Raw genomic sequence first — 15,604 nt, 5'->3', positions numbered from 1 at the left:
GAAAAGTAGAAGCCAAATTAGAGTTTGCCAATATATCATGTACAGACTGACAGTGGCTTTGTCATGTTATTTCATATTTAGATTGATACCATGTATTTCATAAATGGATTGACACTGGTAAAGGTTACCTGTGAGGGGCCTGGGTTCCTGAAGAAAGAGTAACTCTGTTTACTGTTCCATTAGCTTACTCTTACAAGTGAACAAGTGCCTTAAAAAGATTCCAGAAAGAAAATGCAGATTGAAGATAATGCCAATAATGCAAACAAAAGAAAAAAAAACTAGTAAAAGACAGAATGAATATTTCTACTTATACAATCTTTTCAGAAGCCACGTCATAAGACGAACACCAAAGCTGACCAAAAGCATGTCAAAAATTTCAAGAAATTTTTTTAATACATGGATTTATCAATGAACTTTGTTTTTTTTTTTTTTTTTTTTTTTTGAGACAGAGGTCTCGCTCTGTCACCCAGGCTGGAAGGCTGGAGTGCATTGGCGCGATCTTAGCTCACTGCAGCCTCTGCCTCCTGGGTTCAAGTGATTCTCCTGCCTCAGCCTCCTGAGTAGATGGGATTACAGGCATGCGCCACCAGGCCCAGCTAATTTTCGTATTTTTAGTAGAGACGGGGTTTCACCATGTTGGCCAGGATGGTCTTGGTCTCCTAATCTTGTGATCTGCCCGCCCTGGCCTCCCGAAGTGCTGGGATTACAGGCGTGAGCCACTGTGCCCGGCCTGAACTTTGTTTTTAAGTGTGTGCAGCCACTACTGTGAGGAAGAGAAAAGTTCTGTTTGTTTCATATATGCTATTTAAAAAACAATTTCCATTTTTTACATTTGCATATTTTAATGCACATTTTTGAATAATACATTTATACAATTCTTTAGTAAACATATATATATTAGTGATATATCCTCCAAAAATTTTAATGATATAATTACAGATTTGAGAAGTCTGAAGTCCAATGATTTAATTGAAATAGCTCAGGGTTAGAAACAGGCAAATCTATGTTCTTGTATGTGTTTTGCTCTTCAATGTGTCTGTGTCTTTGACTTTAGGCAAATTATCATCAATAAACATTTGTTGAGAATCTTCTGTATGTCAGGCCCAGATAAATATAAAATATCGTGTTAAGAACTCAGACTCTCAGTGAGTATATGGAATAGCTATATAAATATGCTAGCAAGACCTTGGAGAAATAACAAAAGAAGAAAGGAAGGAAGGTAGAAAGGGGGGAGGGAGGGAGAGAGGGAGGGAAAATGGAAGAAAAGAAAGGAAATTAAAAGGACCAATAAAAGAGTTTTTGCTGAGTATTACTTAATGGTAAAAACAATGAACAATTACTGAGTTAGGAAAATGAAATAATTCTGTCGTCTTTGGCAATTAGGGAGGATGGCACTCTGAAGGAAGACTGACATGTTCCTGGAAGGAAAGGTGAGACCTATTAGGGAGATCATGGCCCTAATATTAGGGAGACAATGGCCTTCTAAGCCATGGGCACACCATGGGCAAGGACCTGGAGTCAGGGCAGATGTGCCATGCTCTGGAGACAGCACATATAGGCATCAGTTTGAGTTGAAGTGGAAGGTCCAGGGAGAGGGAAGAACAGCAGAACGGAGAGAGTCTGGATGTAAAGTCAAGGAAATTATACTTCATTCTTCAGGTTTAGAAACAATTGCATTCCCTAGAAACAATGCAAGGTTTTGAAGTGGGGATTTAAAATGATTCAGGAATATTAGCAGTATTGTGTCATCTGGGTAGCAATGGGTAATTGAAAAACCAGTATGGAGCCTATTGCAGTAGTCTCTTAACTTTGCAATGTCCTCTTGTTCCTACAGGCTGAAAACTGGGGTCCATATTTGTTATTTTCTCATGTCAATTCCTCTACATTAACTCAGTTTCCTAAGTTGCCCTGATTCCAGTCTAGTATTTTCTCATATTTTAAGTAAATTTTTATACTGAAGTACAATCATTAAGCATACAGCTCAATTAATTTGTAAAAAGTGAGCACACCCATAAAATCACTGCCAACTCCTAGAAATAGAACTCTAGCAACACCCAAAAGCCTCCTTCATGCTTTTATCCAGTCATTATTCCATTCCCAAATGCAAACACCAATTGTATTATTATTGCTATAGATTAGCTTTGCATATTTTTAACTTTATATGTAAGGTTATAAAACATGTACTGTTTTGTGCCTGGTTTCTTTTGCTCAGTTTTATGTTTGTGACATTCATCTATCTTGTTTGTAGTAGTAGCTAATTCATATCATAATTTGTTCATTTTACTCTTGATAGACATTTGAGTTGTATTCAATAAATGAACAATGCAGCTTTTCTTATTTTTGCTCCATGTTTGTGCATATTTTTGTTGGTGCATACCTATTAGTAGAGTTCCTAAATCATAAATATGTGTGTGTGCACTTATGTTTCACTTTGGTAGATATTGCCAAATAGTTTCCAAAATGATATTACCCATTTATACTCCCACCAGCAGTGTATGGCAGGTTGTGAAGTTCTGCTGCTGATACTTGTTAATTCAAATTTTTTCACCATTTGCATGAGGTGGTATTTTATGATTTTAACTTTATCCTTTTGATTGCCAGTCATCTTTATCATCTTTTCATGTTTATTGCTTTTTAAAATATGTTCTTTTGTGAAGTGCTTATTCTATATTTTTGCTTATTTTACAATCTCAACTACAATTTTCCTATATTATATGTCTTTACTACATGTCACTTGTGCAACTACAAAATAATTATAGCAGACACGAATTGAATATTTAGTATAGCCTAGGCTTTGTCCTCATCAATTTATATGGATTGTTTATTTAATTCTCACAATAAGCGTAAGTAAATACTATTATTATTTTTATTTTACTTACAAGAAGAAAGATCAAACTCGATGTTGATTACATAGCCAATCAACAGTGGAGCCAACACTTGAATATAGTCTAGCCTGAAAATTTAGTTGATATGCAATGAACTTAATACATCACAGCAAGAAATAATTTCTATAAATAACATTTTACTTTCCTACTTAATAATTTTTACTGCTTTCCCACTGAATCAATCCAGTAAAGTCTTCTGCTCAATAGTAAGTCTGTGAATTTCTTGGCAAGGTATTTTAGGGGAAAACTGCATAGCATATCAGCTTCTTAAAATATTACAATGTTCTTTATAATTTTAAAAGCTGAGAATTTCTCTTAAACACTGTTACACTCAAAGTTTTTCAATTTAAAGATGGAACTCCCTTTTCACATGCAGCACCTATTAACATTCTGTAGATCATATGTGGGATAGTGACAATATTTAATAGGATTAAGTCTAATTTTTTTAGTAAGGCATACAAGCCCTGTTTTATATGGACCAAACCTACCTTCTCAGCTTCATTTCACAAATTGATGCTCAAGCTAAATAGAAATATTCATTTATTCATTTACACATTCATTCTTTTCCTCTCTATGCCTCTGTTTCCTCATCTATAAAATGGGGGTAATAATTGTACCAGTCTCATGGAGTTGTTGTGAGAATTAGAAGTTAACACACACAAAACACTTAGGACAGTGCCTGGAGCATAGCAAGAGTTCAATAAATGTTAATTACCCATTCATTTATTCTTGCAAGCATTCTTGTGTTCAATGAGCACATCTATTAAACATTTATAATGTGCTAAACATGGTACGATGTATTGAGGATATAAAGACCATGTCACTGTCCTGACTTTGCATACTGTGGAGGAAATAGAAAGTAAACATAATACAGTGTGATGAATGCTGTGATGTTGTGAATGCAGGTTGCAGTGAGTACGTCTAGGAGGGCACCTAACCTTAATTATGAACAACAATAGAGATGGTAATCAGGTATGATTTCTTGGACTATCTGCTAAAAATTACAATTTCAAGATTTTGTTACTTCAAAATAGCTGTTACATCTTTAGCATATTAAACACTTAAGCAATGCAGAAAAACACAATAATTATTCCCCTTGTTGTTTAGTCTTAGTTTTATACAGTAAATGAATCCAGTTCTCATTGCTTCATCTTTGCTCACTGTTTCTTTACTCCTGGGCTCTATATTTATCTGTTGGATTAATGTTTTAATATTATTTTTTATGTGTTTTTATATTTTCTTTATCTCTATTATTTCCCTCATAATTGAAGCTGAATCATGGGCTTTCTATATATACAGCCTCAGGCTGGAGAGAGTCAAGAAAGAAAAAGAGTGAAATTTTGTCTTTCGAGATCTCAAGTATACTTTTATAAATCTAGCAAAAATCATATATTTGAAGGGTACTGTTTTTAATGTCAAGGGCCCGGCTCTTGAGAGAGAAAAAGAATTCTTGAGTTCTTAATGCTTGAACTAAAATATCAAGAGCCAAACATTTTAGGATTCAGAATCACAGAATTTACAACATCAACCACAGAATGATAAAAAATGTATACAATAGCCATTTTCCTTCTCAAAAGTAGAAAAGATTTTGAGCAGCTGGGAGAATGGGGGAATATTGGACATGTGGTAACTAAAATATAGACTTGATGGATTCCTTAGTGCAGGCCTAAGACTTTGGGGAAAATCTTGGAAATAATAGTTTGACAAGTAGAAGTTTGATAGAAGCTCATAAGAGGCTCTTCAATAAGTTAATGGAAAATGTGTATTATGAAAAAAACAATGCATGGCTTTCAAATTTTTTTGCACAAAAATAAACTCGTGCTAACTTATCATAACATAGCTGAATAGGATCAAGTTTGAGGCACAAAGAGGGATAAGACATCAGTTTGAAAAGAGTCCCTATCAGAGCAACTTGAAATTTGCTAAAATAGAAGTAAGACCAAACATCAAATTTATGGTAAAGCTTGGGTGGAAGAATGGTGAAATCACTGATGCCTTAGGAAAAGTTTATGGGGACAATACTTCAAGGCAATAATCAGTTTACAGATTCATAACTCATTGTAGGAAGGGAAGAAATAATGTTGAAGAGAAAACTCCTAGCAGTAGACCATCTACATGAATTTGTGAGGAAAAAATTTACCTTATTCCTGCCCTAATTGAAGAGGACTGATGATTAACAGTGGGAACAAGAGCCAACACTGTAGAAATCTTAATTAGTTCAGTTTACACAATCATAACTGAAAAATTAAAGATGAGCAAACTTTCCACTCAATAGCTGCCAAAACTATTGTCTCCAGATCAGCTGCAGACAAGAGCAGAGCTTTCAATAAAAATTTTAAACATGTAGGATCAGATCCTCAAGCACTTTTAAAAAAGAAATGTACACAGGAGATGAAAAATGGATTTACTAGTATGGTCCTGAAGACAAAGCACAATCAAAGTAATGGCTACCAAGAGGTGGAAGTGGGCCAGCCAGAGCAAAAATGACCTAGTCAAGAGCAAAGGTCATGGAAATGGTTTTGCGGGATGCTCAAGGCATTTTTCTTGTTGATTTTCTGGAGGGTCAAAGAATAATAACATCTTCTTATGAGAGTATTTTGAGACAGCCAAACTTTTAGCAGAAAAATGCCCAGGAAAGCTTTACCAGAGGCACTTTCTCTACTATGACAATGCTCCTACTCATTCCTCTAATCAAACAAGGGCAATTTTTTAGATGAGAAATTATTAGATATTCACCTTACAGTCTTTCTTTGACTCCAACTTCTTTTTGTTTTCTAATCTTAAAAATATCTTTAAAGGGCACCCTTTTTTTCAGTTATTAATGTGAAGAAGATTGCATTGACACAGTTAAATTCCTAGGACCCTCAGTTCTTTACAGATGGACTAAATGGCTGGCATCATCACTAACAAATGTGTCTTGAACTTGATGAAACTTATGTTGATAAATAAAGTTTGTATTTTCTATTTTTATCTTTTACTTCCAGTTCCCTGTGAACTTTTTGAAGTCCTCTCATGTACATTTAATCTTCTCAAGTAGTAGGATGGGAATGGCAAGCCTTGTAGAGAATCTTTTGTATCCAACATGGCACCCAAGCAAGTAGTTCCTTAGTAGTCTCAAGGCCCTCACATTTCACTGTGATGTAGAGAAAACAGGCAGGGGTTCCCTAAAGCCTGAAGAAGGTGAGGAAGTCTTGAGAAAGAGTGGTAGACAAAAAATGGCCTGGCCTTTTTGTGAGGAAGATTCAAAGGATACGGATCTAGTAACCAAAAGCCAAGGCAGGACCATCAACATTGGTAATAGGTGCCAGTGCATAATTGTGAGAACCAGAGGAGGCAAATGACCTATCAGATGAGTCTAGCCAAGGCAAAGAGAAACATGCTAACAAAGGTCTCATTCTCCCTGTGACTCTAGGATACTATCGGACCACACTTCCCCAACACATATGCATATGCGTATGCATGTGCATGCGTACACACACACATACCCCCACACACACACAGGCACACACACACACGCGCTCTTAAATTATCCCTGACAAGCAGCAAAGGAGAAAGCTGAAGGAATCCTGAGTTTGACTGAAAATTGAAAGCTGAAACCCAGACAGCTGGGTTACATTACACTGGCAATTTTATACTTTTTACCACTTAGAAGAAATAGGAATTTGAGAGTATATTAGTTCATTCTTTCATTGCAATAAAGAACTACCTGAGACCAGGTAATTTATAAAGAAAAGAGGTTTAATTGGGTCACCGTTCCACAGGCTGTACAGGAAGCCTGGCAGGGGAGGCCTCAGGAAACTTGCAATCATGGCAGAAGGGGAAGAGGAAGGAGTCACGTCCTACATGACTGGAGTAGTAGGAGGAGGGTGAAGGGGAAAGTGCTGCATACTTTTAAACAACCAGATCTCGTAAGAACTCACTATCACGAGAACAGCAGGGAAGAAGTCTGTCCCAGTGATCCAGTCACCTCCCACCAGACCCCTCCTCCAACATTGGGGATTACAATTCGAAATGAGATATGGGAGGGGATACAAATCCAAACCATATCAGAAAGCTATGTTAAGCTCCATTAAAATATCCTAGCTTTGAACATCTGAATTATTCCAATTGGTTTTTTATTCATCTCTTTGTTGCATGGATTTTATAGTTGAGTAGTTTTTTCCCAGTAGTAGTTAATAATGTATTTCTAGAATTTGTCTTGAAGTTGCATGTTTGAACAATATTTCCAATGTATATAATCAAGAAAAAATTCTTCCTTTATTTCAGAGACATATTCTTATATAGCATTTTTTAAAAATGCAGTTTTTCTATTTCAGTTACTGGGATCTCTTTTACACGGATACAAATTTTCACATATTAAATTACATTTGTCATTCCATTTCCATCAAATTTTCTTTAATATCTAAATGTTTTTCCGTGTTGAGATTACTTGATATCTTTCTTGTATGTGATTAATTTTATTAATTTTATTTTTAAAGAATTATATTTTGTCCTTGCATTTTATAATTTATTTATAATTATAATGACTATGTTTCTCAGTTTGTTTTTGTACCTTAGCTTTGAAATCTGTTTTAATTAATTCTTGTATTTAATCTGTCTGTCTCTGAGTTCTTGATTTATTGAACTCATATTCTTATTAAATTATTCTACTACGTGATAAACTGATATAGAATCTGTATTTATATTTTGGTTAATATTACCAGATTATTTGCTTTGCATGCTATATGCCTTTGTGCCCTCTTTTTCTTCTTTGCTATAAGGAATGTGCAGTTTTCAAGCCAGTTCTTCTCATTTTGCTTATGCATAACAGTTATGTGTATGTAGACCATCTACCTGTTCTGATACTGTATTTAAAATTATCTATTTATTAGTATAGTAAATATTATATTTTATTTGTTTCTCGTCTGTCTTCTCCATGAGAAGGTAAGCTTCAAATTTGGGAATGTCTGTGATTCTGCTTCCCTTTATTCTAAGTAGTCAAGCAAAATAAGGAAGCAGAATTTTACAGAGAGGAAGGAGTTATTTATAATGGCAAGGCATAGGAAAGAGCATGACTTGTTTAGGAGGCTGCATAAAGTTTAGCTGTGCAGAGAAGGATGGGAACTTATGCTTAAGGCCATATGAAACCTGACATGTTCCAAGTATGAAGGTTTCATGAATAATATTTTCCATAGAGAAGATTCCTCTCATTAAAACTTGTAGAGTAGACTGGAATAAAACAGACTACAAGCAGGAAGACCACTTAGGGGGCTTTTGAAATAATCCAGGTTGGAAATACTGAATGGAGGTTTTGCCTTCCATGGAAGGTTTTATATCCATGGAAATAAAAAGAGGAAGACAACTTGCAGAGACATTCAGGAGGTAGAATGAATTGTGCATGGTTACTTATTAGATATAGAAAAAGGGTAGAATCCAAGACAACAGCCAGGTTTCTCGCTTGGCTGACTTAGTTGATGGTGATGCCATCATGAAGCCTGGGACTGCTGAAGGAGAGGAAAGGTGAAAGGAGCCAACAACTGCTGGTCACTCTGCAAAGCTCCTTATAAACATCATGTCACTTAGTCTTCACAACAGTCCTATTAGGCTATAAAGTAAAGGCTATGCTATTAGATATGAGTGAGAACCAACAGCAGCAGGGAGAGAATACCTGAAGCATTGTTGCCTAGAGACTTTCTGGTAGAGATGTTTAGTGGGCAGTAGGTGTCTGGAGTTCAGAAGGGATGTCTGGGTTGGGGACTGGATAGAAAAGTGAAAGCCTGTTGGGATTGGGGATTGGGATAGAAGAGTGAAAGCAGTGGCTAAAATTGGGAAGCAGTAAGATCATTCTGCAAAACATAACTTGTATCTTCTTTTTTCAGTATTCTTTTGCCTAGATTTTCTTTCTCACTCTTTCCATTTGCCAAAGTCTTCAGCCATTTTTAATGCATGGCCCCAAAATAATTCTTTTCACAAAATCTGATGTATTTCAATCCCAGGATTTTCTTCTGCCCGTAGTCCTTTATAGCCTTTTAGAAACTATACCTCTCTTACACCCTTGTCAGTCTGTATTTTTAATAGATGTTGATATGTTTCTTTACTTTGTAACGTCCTGGTTCACAGCCGTATGCACTTCACAATGCCTAATATTGAGGTCTGTCCATGAGCGAAATCAATAAATCATTCATTAAACAACCTAAGTATGAGATAAAGAAAACCTTAACAATTTCCTTTTTTAGGTAATTCTAATGGTATTTTATTTGTATCCCCTGTTCCAACACACAGGGTTCCGAGGCAGAGAAATGAAATAAATGAAAAGCTAAAAACAGCACAGTAACATCCAATATGGTCTGTAAATGACAGCCCGGCTCAGGGCACACTGGATAAGCAGCTAAGAGAGAGTACTGTTACCTTCATGTTTCTCTGACAGCTTGTTGGTGGTGCACCTATGTTCCACTTTTGTTTTCTTAACAAATAAAACACGTTTCTTTGTTTCAATCCGGACACAGTGTTTGGCTTCTTCCTCGGTTAAACCTAGGAGATGAAGTGCAAACAAAAACCACTGAGAATGCACCACTGACAATTCAAAGAGGAACATGATGCTCTGGTCACTTTGGATCTACAGATACTTTATATTAGCCCCTCTCTTCCCCAATCCCCATAAACTTAAGTGACAGCTCAAGTTAGCTTTACCTATAGCTTTACCAATCCTACATGGGCCCAGAGATGGTCCTGAAAAGAAGAGTCCCATGAGTGCCCATCATCTCCCCTTTCAACACTGACCCTCAGAAGCACATATGAGCCATTGTGGCCCTTCCCATGGGGATGGTGATGTCCTGTCCCTGTTGCCTGCCACTTGTTGCCACTCAACACAATGGAGCTCTAAGCTTTCCCTTTCTATTGGCCACTGCACTGTGTAGCCCTGCAAATCAAAAGATTATGACATGCTCTGATCTGTTCTCTACTCTAAGACCTACTTTCTGGGCCACTGCTGATTCTGTGAGACCTGAGTCCACTTCAATTGCTTCCCTGTTTGTCACCTAAAATGCAAATCTTCTTGGCCATGCTTCTTCCCTGAACACTCATTCTCATACCTCTCTGGGCTTCTTCTCCTTAACTCACCTGCTCACTCAGCCCCTACCTTCAAATCCTTTTTATTGTAGTCTCAGAAATTCTGACTTCCTGACCTCTGAATTATTTTCAAACTCCTCCTTGGCTATTCTATCTCTCCATGTTAATTCAAGCCTGCACTTGATACTGTTTCCACTGTCATCTCCAGCAGAAGTTCAAAAGGCAATATTCTCACCCCATTCATGTATGGGAATTGGGAATGATATCTTCCTAGTTTCTCACTGCTGCTTTCATTGGATGACTCCCCATGGTCTTATAACCTGTGAAAACCTTGGTGCTCTGAGGCTTAGCCATCCGGTTTTAATACCTTTAGTCCTCATTATTCTCCTTTATCAAACTCTCTAGCATGATTTGTTGAAGATTTGGGCATCTGAACCACTCCCACCACAGTCCTGTGATCATTCTCAATGGCCTCAGAATCTGTGTGTTAGTGGAACAGTGCAGGGAAACAGATCTGGTATTTTTGTAGGCGGAGTTAGTACTATCTGGGGTAATTGAGGGAAATCAACATTTTCTTTTTCTTAACAGCTTCCCAAGGCACCTGACTCACTGCTGGAAGCATCAAAACTAAAATCCAGGTCTTTTGATGTTTAGTTAAAATTTGCCTTGCAGAATACGAGCACGTGAGAAGTAAAGCTGTTAATATAAGCTCTTAAGCACCTAAAAGCAAAGTACGTTATCAAATACTAGTATTTGGAGTTGCAGGTCATAATAGGCAGGGATGGGTGTTTTTAGAGCTTGAGGTTCTGATTAGGTGTGATATTGAAATGGAAATCTGAAGGCATAGATCACTGAGAAATAGGCTGGGTAGATGTGAACTGGGCCTGTCTACCTCATTTTTTTGTGACAGTTTTGAAGAGATGCATTGTTATTTGGGAGTAAAAAATTCTTGGTTTGAAGCCCTCATGTTTAGTTTGCATATTCAACCCTAACAAAAAGATGGTTGTTTCAGTCTGGTTGAACAAATATAATTCATTTTTCTTCTAGTAGGATTGTTTTTATAAGTGGGTTAGTCAAATATTTAGGCCATACTAGGAAGGTAATGCATTTATAGTGCATGACTCCTTTTCTTAATCATTCTTTAGGCTCTTATTATTTATAAGTAATAATTAAATTGGATGTGTCCAGTTAATTAACTATAACATAATGAATTAACTATAAACTTAATTTCATTTTTGAGGGCTACAGATGAATCTTCAAAGATTTGAATGATGAATATTTTTTATGACATTGGTCATGTAGTGATTAAAATATCTGGACTTTATCAATGAATTTCTGTGCAATCTTTTTCTTCCCTGCAGTATGTCCAGTTTTTTGCTGCTGGACCTCTATCTATATGAACTAACAAGCTACTTGATACTGCAGTACCTAGTCTCTTAAACCTGAGTGTTCCTCTGCTGTGGGGTGCAGGAATGAGTATTTCAGTAATGTCTTTAGCTACCCTGATGTGTAAAAGACAAGAGTGTTAGTTGAAAATTTCATATTAGTAAGTAGTGTGGTGAATAATTTTTAACCTCCAATTCAGTGTAGAAGATGACTTCCCAACAAAAGGAGTTTAAAATTATCCTCTTGCAAATTATGATATTTTTATTGTTTGATGTTTTCACTGTGTTTATGAAACTCTTTTCACCTTGCATACTGAAGCAATGCCAACTTTTATTCAAGGTTTTAACTTGACTATGGGACATTGAACAATAGAGAAATAAATCAATGAATGCAAATAAAAGGCAATTTAATTTTGTTTTCTTTTTCTTGAGGGAAAGAAAGTACTATGAAATATTCAAGTCATTTTTCAGAAATTAACAACAGGTGATATAATTCTTATTGGATAAAGCATACAAAAATTAAATCTATGGTTCAGTTTCATGTTATGATGAGGTAAAGGGAGACAGAATAGGAGGAGAGAAAAGGGAAGAGGCCAGAATATATATTTATCTAGAGAGTTGGGAAAGCCAGGTAAGCACAAGAACTGGAGAACTTCATTTTCTTGAGAAGTCATTTCTGTCTGGGTGTGCTTCATTTTAACCACAATTAAAATTTTACAGATAAATTATTACATATAAACTTATTGAATATAAGAATATCGAATACATCTTACTGAGAGCTTGTTTGGAGGTTCCAGCGGGGGAGTGCAGCTACTCATATACCCTTAACCTAAGACCAGTCCTCCTCTGTTGGAGGTGGTCATCCTCTTTGACTGAGCATGCAGCTTTGGAGGGACACACATAAAGTGGTGAGGGAGGAAGGGGACACCCACCTAGCCAGCCAGATCAGCCAAATCAACCCTGGTGATCAATGAAGTGACAGATGTCACAGCTAGATCATCCTCACATCCAGAATACATCTTACTGAATATATATACACACATATATATGCATATATAGACACACTGTCAATACATATATACAGTGTATGTGTGTGTATGTATGTACTGTGTGCGTGCATGTATATATGGATATGCATGGGTATTTATTTTGAATTTCCTATCACATCCCAAACTCCTTTTCCTTCCTTCGTTATATGTAACTGTCGGTCTCTACCTCTACAAAGAAAGAGATGGAATGTGAGAAGGTTTCTGTAGGAAAGTATAACTCATCACTCTTCATTTTGGTTATGGGGCTTTAACTCTTTAAAGGATGAATAGTTGATTAAAGATTTACCCAGTTCTTAACTGACCTGATCCCTAAGCATCTAGGGGCTCTGCTCTGAATGCATGAGGATTATACTCATCAAGTGGGAAATTATTGTCTGGGCTATAGCAGAAGTGACCAGAATAATTTCATCTGAGGGTGAGACAAAACCAAGTCAAAGGGCAGAGATTTCCCCTAATTACTTTTGCTCAGCATTAGTGTTGATAGTATTTGCAGTAGCAGAAGACATCAAATTCATATGCAAGAATTGCTCCAGTGGAAAGGATAACTGAAAGGAAACATAAAGCATGCAGGCAGTGTGGAAAGCCTACAATAACACAAATCTTTTGCATTTAGTTTCAGGTTTCATTGCCAGTAGGTGCTCATCTGGCCCACTCTAGCTTAGTCGCTTGTCAAGTTTCTAACTTTTCTTTCATCATATGTTTCATCTTGGCTTTTAGTTAAAATTATTACAAGAAAAAATTGCTATTTAATTCGTTATAAGGTATTGCTTTATGAAATTATATCCTATAAAAATGTTATTCATAAATTATCTTTTAGAATTTAGTGCCAGTACAAACTTTGTTTCCCTTGAGATATTGGCATGCATCTTCCTCTTTGGGTAACCACTACTGTGTAAGCTTATGATGTTCCCAGATGTTAGGAAATTTAGAGACAAATATGATACCTAAAGTCACAGTGGTTAAGCATACTTATTTTTCTTTATTTTTTGGTCTTAGTTTTCTATTTTTGTTTTATTTATTTGAATGTGTATGTTTTTTATCATTCTTCATATCATTTTGGAAATAAAGCAGGATCTAAATAAAGTCAAAGCAGAATAATTAAAATGATAGAGTAAGAGAAAAATGTACCGCATGCTATCATACCAGTTAAAAAGAGTGAAGACTGAAGAAAGTTACCTGAGTTCTTTAGTTCCTCACTGCTAAACTGATAGAGGAGGTCATACATGCCTCCCAGGGAGCCAGAGGTGAAGTAATGAGTCCCAAAGTCATCGAATATTCGGCTGTACAAAGCAGAGTTGTATTCTAGAGGCAAATGGTTAAGTGCTTTCAAAAAGACATCAGAAAGGTGCAGATCTTTAGCTTTTGTTGTGAAGTTTAAGACTTTCATCACTTTATGGATCCTAATAAAACTAGAATCCTAAATGGAAGAAAGAAGTAAAAAGATGATTAAAGGTAATGAAAGTTTGAAGTACCAAGCATTTAAATGTCATTGATTTATCATTAGTTTCATTCCCACCATAGTATTACAATAATTCTCCCTCTCTATTGCATGTTCTCACATACGAAATTATAATTTTCATTTTGCTTTCCAATACCAATGTCCAATGTGCAAAACAGATAAGATTATCTCAATAATGTAAACTGTGTAATGGGGACACGTGTTCTCTAAGAAAGAAGAAATCAGTGATCAAAAAAGTCATCTTTCTCTCCTGATTGCCAATCATGGCTGCATTTCTACTGAGTTTTTATTTAGAATATTTGCTAATGTGAATAATTGAAAAAGAATTGTGTGCATTTTGAACTAGAAGTTATGCAACTGAGATGGAGGTTATGCAAGTGAGATTCAAGTTACAGCTTTGTCATTCTGGAAAAAGCGTTTCGATTCTCTAGACTTCAGTTGTCAAATGGTAAGATGAGGGCTTGCACCTGGTAACACTTCACACCTCCTTTCAACTCCAAAATGCTGATTCTAAATTACTTAGTGGGTGAAATTAAGTAAAATTATTTATATTCTCTCTCCTCTACCCATACGCAGAAATACATGAGATTATTTTGTTTACAAACTTATTTATTTATCATCTCTTTTTGTGTCAGTTTAATTGAGAATTAGCTGGTCGATATTCTTAAAATCTCATTTCCTCAGATTATCTTTCTACATAGCCACTGAGGTTTATAAGTGTATTTATGTATATTGTTTTAAAAATTTTTATATACTTTATCTGATCTCTAAATTTTAACAAATTGTAATAATAGTAACAGAGTAAGGACCATATTTTAGCAAAATAACTGTATTATAACTGTTAATTATTAACCATATTCCTCTTTGCTATAAGTATGGCACAAGGTGGCTGCTGACACAAAAGAAAAAAAATAATCCCAAGGATTGAAAAAGAATCAGCATTAATCTTCCTTCTCTCTTTCCTTTTCCCTGTCCCTCTCTTCCTTCATTCTACCTTCTGGCCTGCTATACATTTATTGCCTACCTATCTGAGATGCTGTAGATACAGAAGTGAAGAAGGCAGACAAAGTTCGTGCCTTTGTGGAACTTCCATTTTAGTAAGTGCTCATTAATTCTACTTTTAAGTTTAATACTTGAATTTTGTCATAGAACCATAGTTTTCAAAAGTTGGAGAGCCCTTGTACTTTTAATAAAAAGCACACTCACTCCCTGAGTATCTGAAGTGCCCGTTCTGGAAGGTTCAACATTTCCAGGTTGCTTTAAGTTCTCAGTCATGGAAAATACAAGTTAAACTTTGGTAGCTCAACTTAGCGCAATCACCTCCATGGTGTTCTACTTGCTGGTTCATGATACCTGAAACTGGCTAATTTAGATTAAAAAATACATTGCTATAGGTTATTAAACCACATATAATCTATTTCAACAATGTGTGAGGTCTTGCTTTATTTAATAATATTGTTGTGGTTTCAGTTTTGTAAAGTATATCAGGAAAGTACTGAACCTGACTGAGTTACCTGGTATTTTGCTTGGAAACAGACTGTTTGTCCAACAAATGTCTAGTTTGATCTGTGATTGACGAAACAACTAAAGCTTTATGCTCTACTGAAAGGCTTGGATTGATTTTCAATTTTGTGGTATCTTGTTTTCTCTACTTGAAGACTAAGAGAGGCTTCAGTAGTATTTTCTTTTTTCTTTTTATTTTTATTTTTCTTTCTTTTTTTTTTTTTTTTTTTTTTTTTTTTGTGAGATGGAGTCTAGCTCTGTCACCCAGGCTTGAGT

The 15,604-nt window shown here is 35.8% G+C and overlaps 1 protein-coding gene across 1 annotated transcript in view; it reads right to left on the bottom strand.

Annotated features, from left to right (window-relative positions):
• C6 (complement C6) overlaps positions 1-15,604 on the bottom strand; it is a 117,524-nt gene that overhangs the window by 20,714 nt on the left and 81,206 nt on the right. Inside the window, exons 8-9 of the mRNA XM_055245763.1 lie at positions 13,543-13,783; positions 9,273-9,395 (exon numbers count right to left, since the gene is read on the bottom strand). Coding sequence (XP_055101738.1) covers positions 9,273-9,395; positions 13,543-13,783 — 364 coding nt within the window. The remainder of the gene's footprint in view (positions 1-9,272; positions 9,396-13,542; positions 13,784-15,604) is intronic.

Source organism: Symphalangus syndactylus, chromosome 16 (genome assembly GCF_028878055.3).
Source record: "Symphalangus syndactylus isolate Jambi chromosome 16, NHGRI_mSymSyn1-v2.1_pri, whole genome shotgun sequence".
Taxonomy (NCBI): Eukaryota; Metazoa; Chordata; class Mammalia; order Primates; family Hylobatidae; genus Symphalangus; species Symphalangus syndactylus.
The sequence above is the reverse complement of the archived record's forward strand: the minus strand, read 5'-3'. Positions and strand labels throughout refer to the sequence as shown.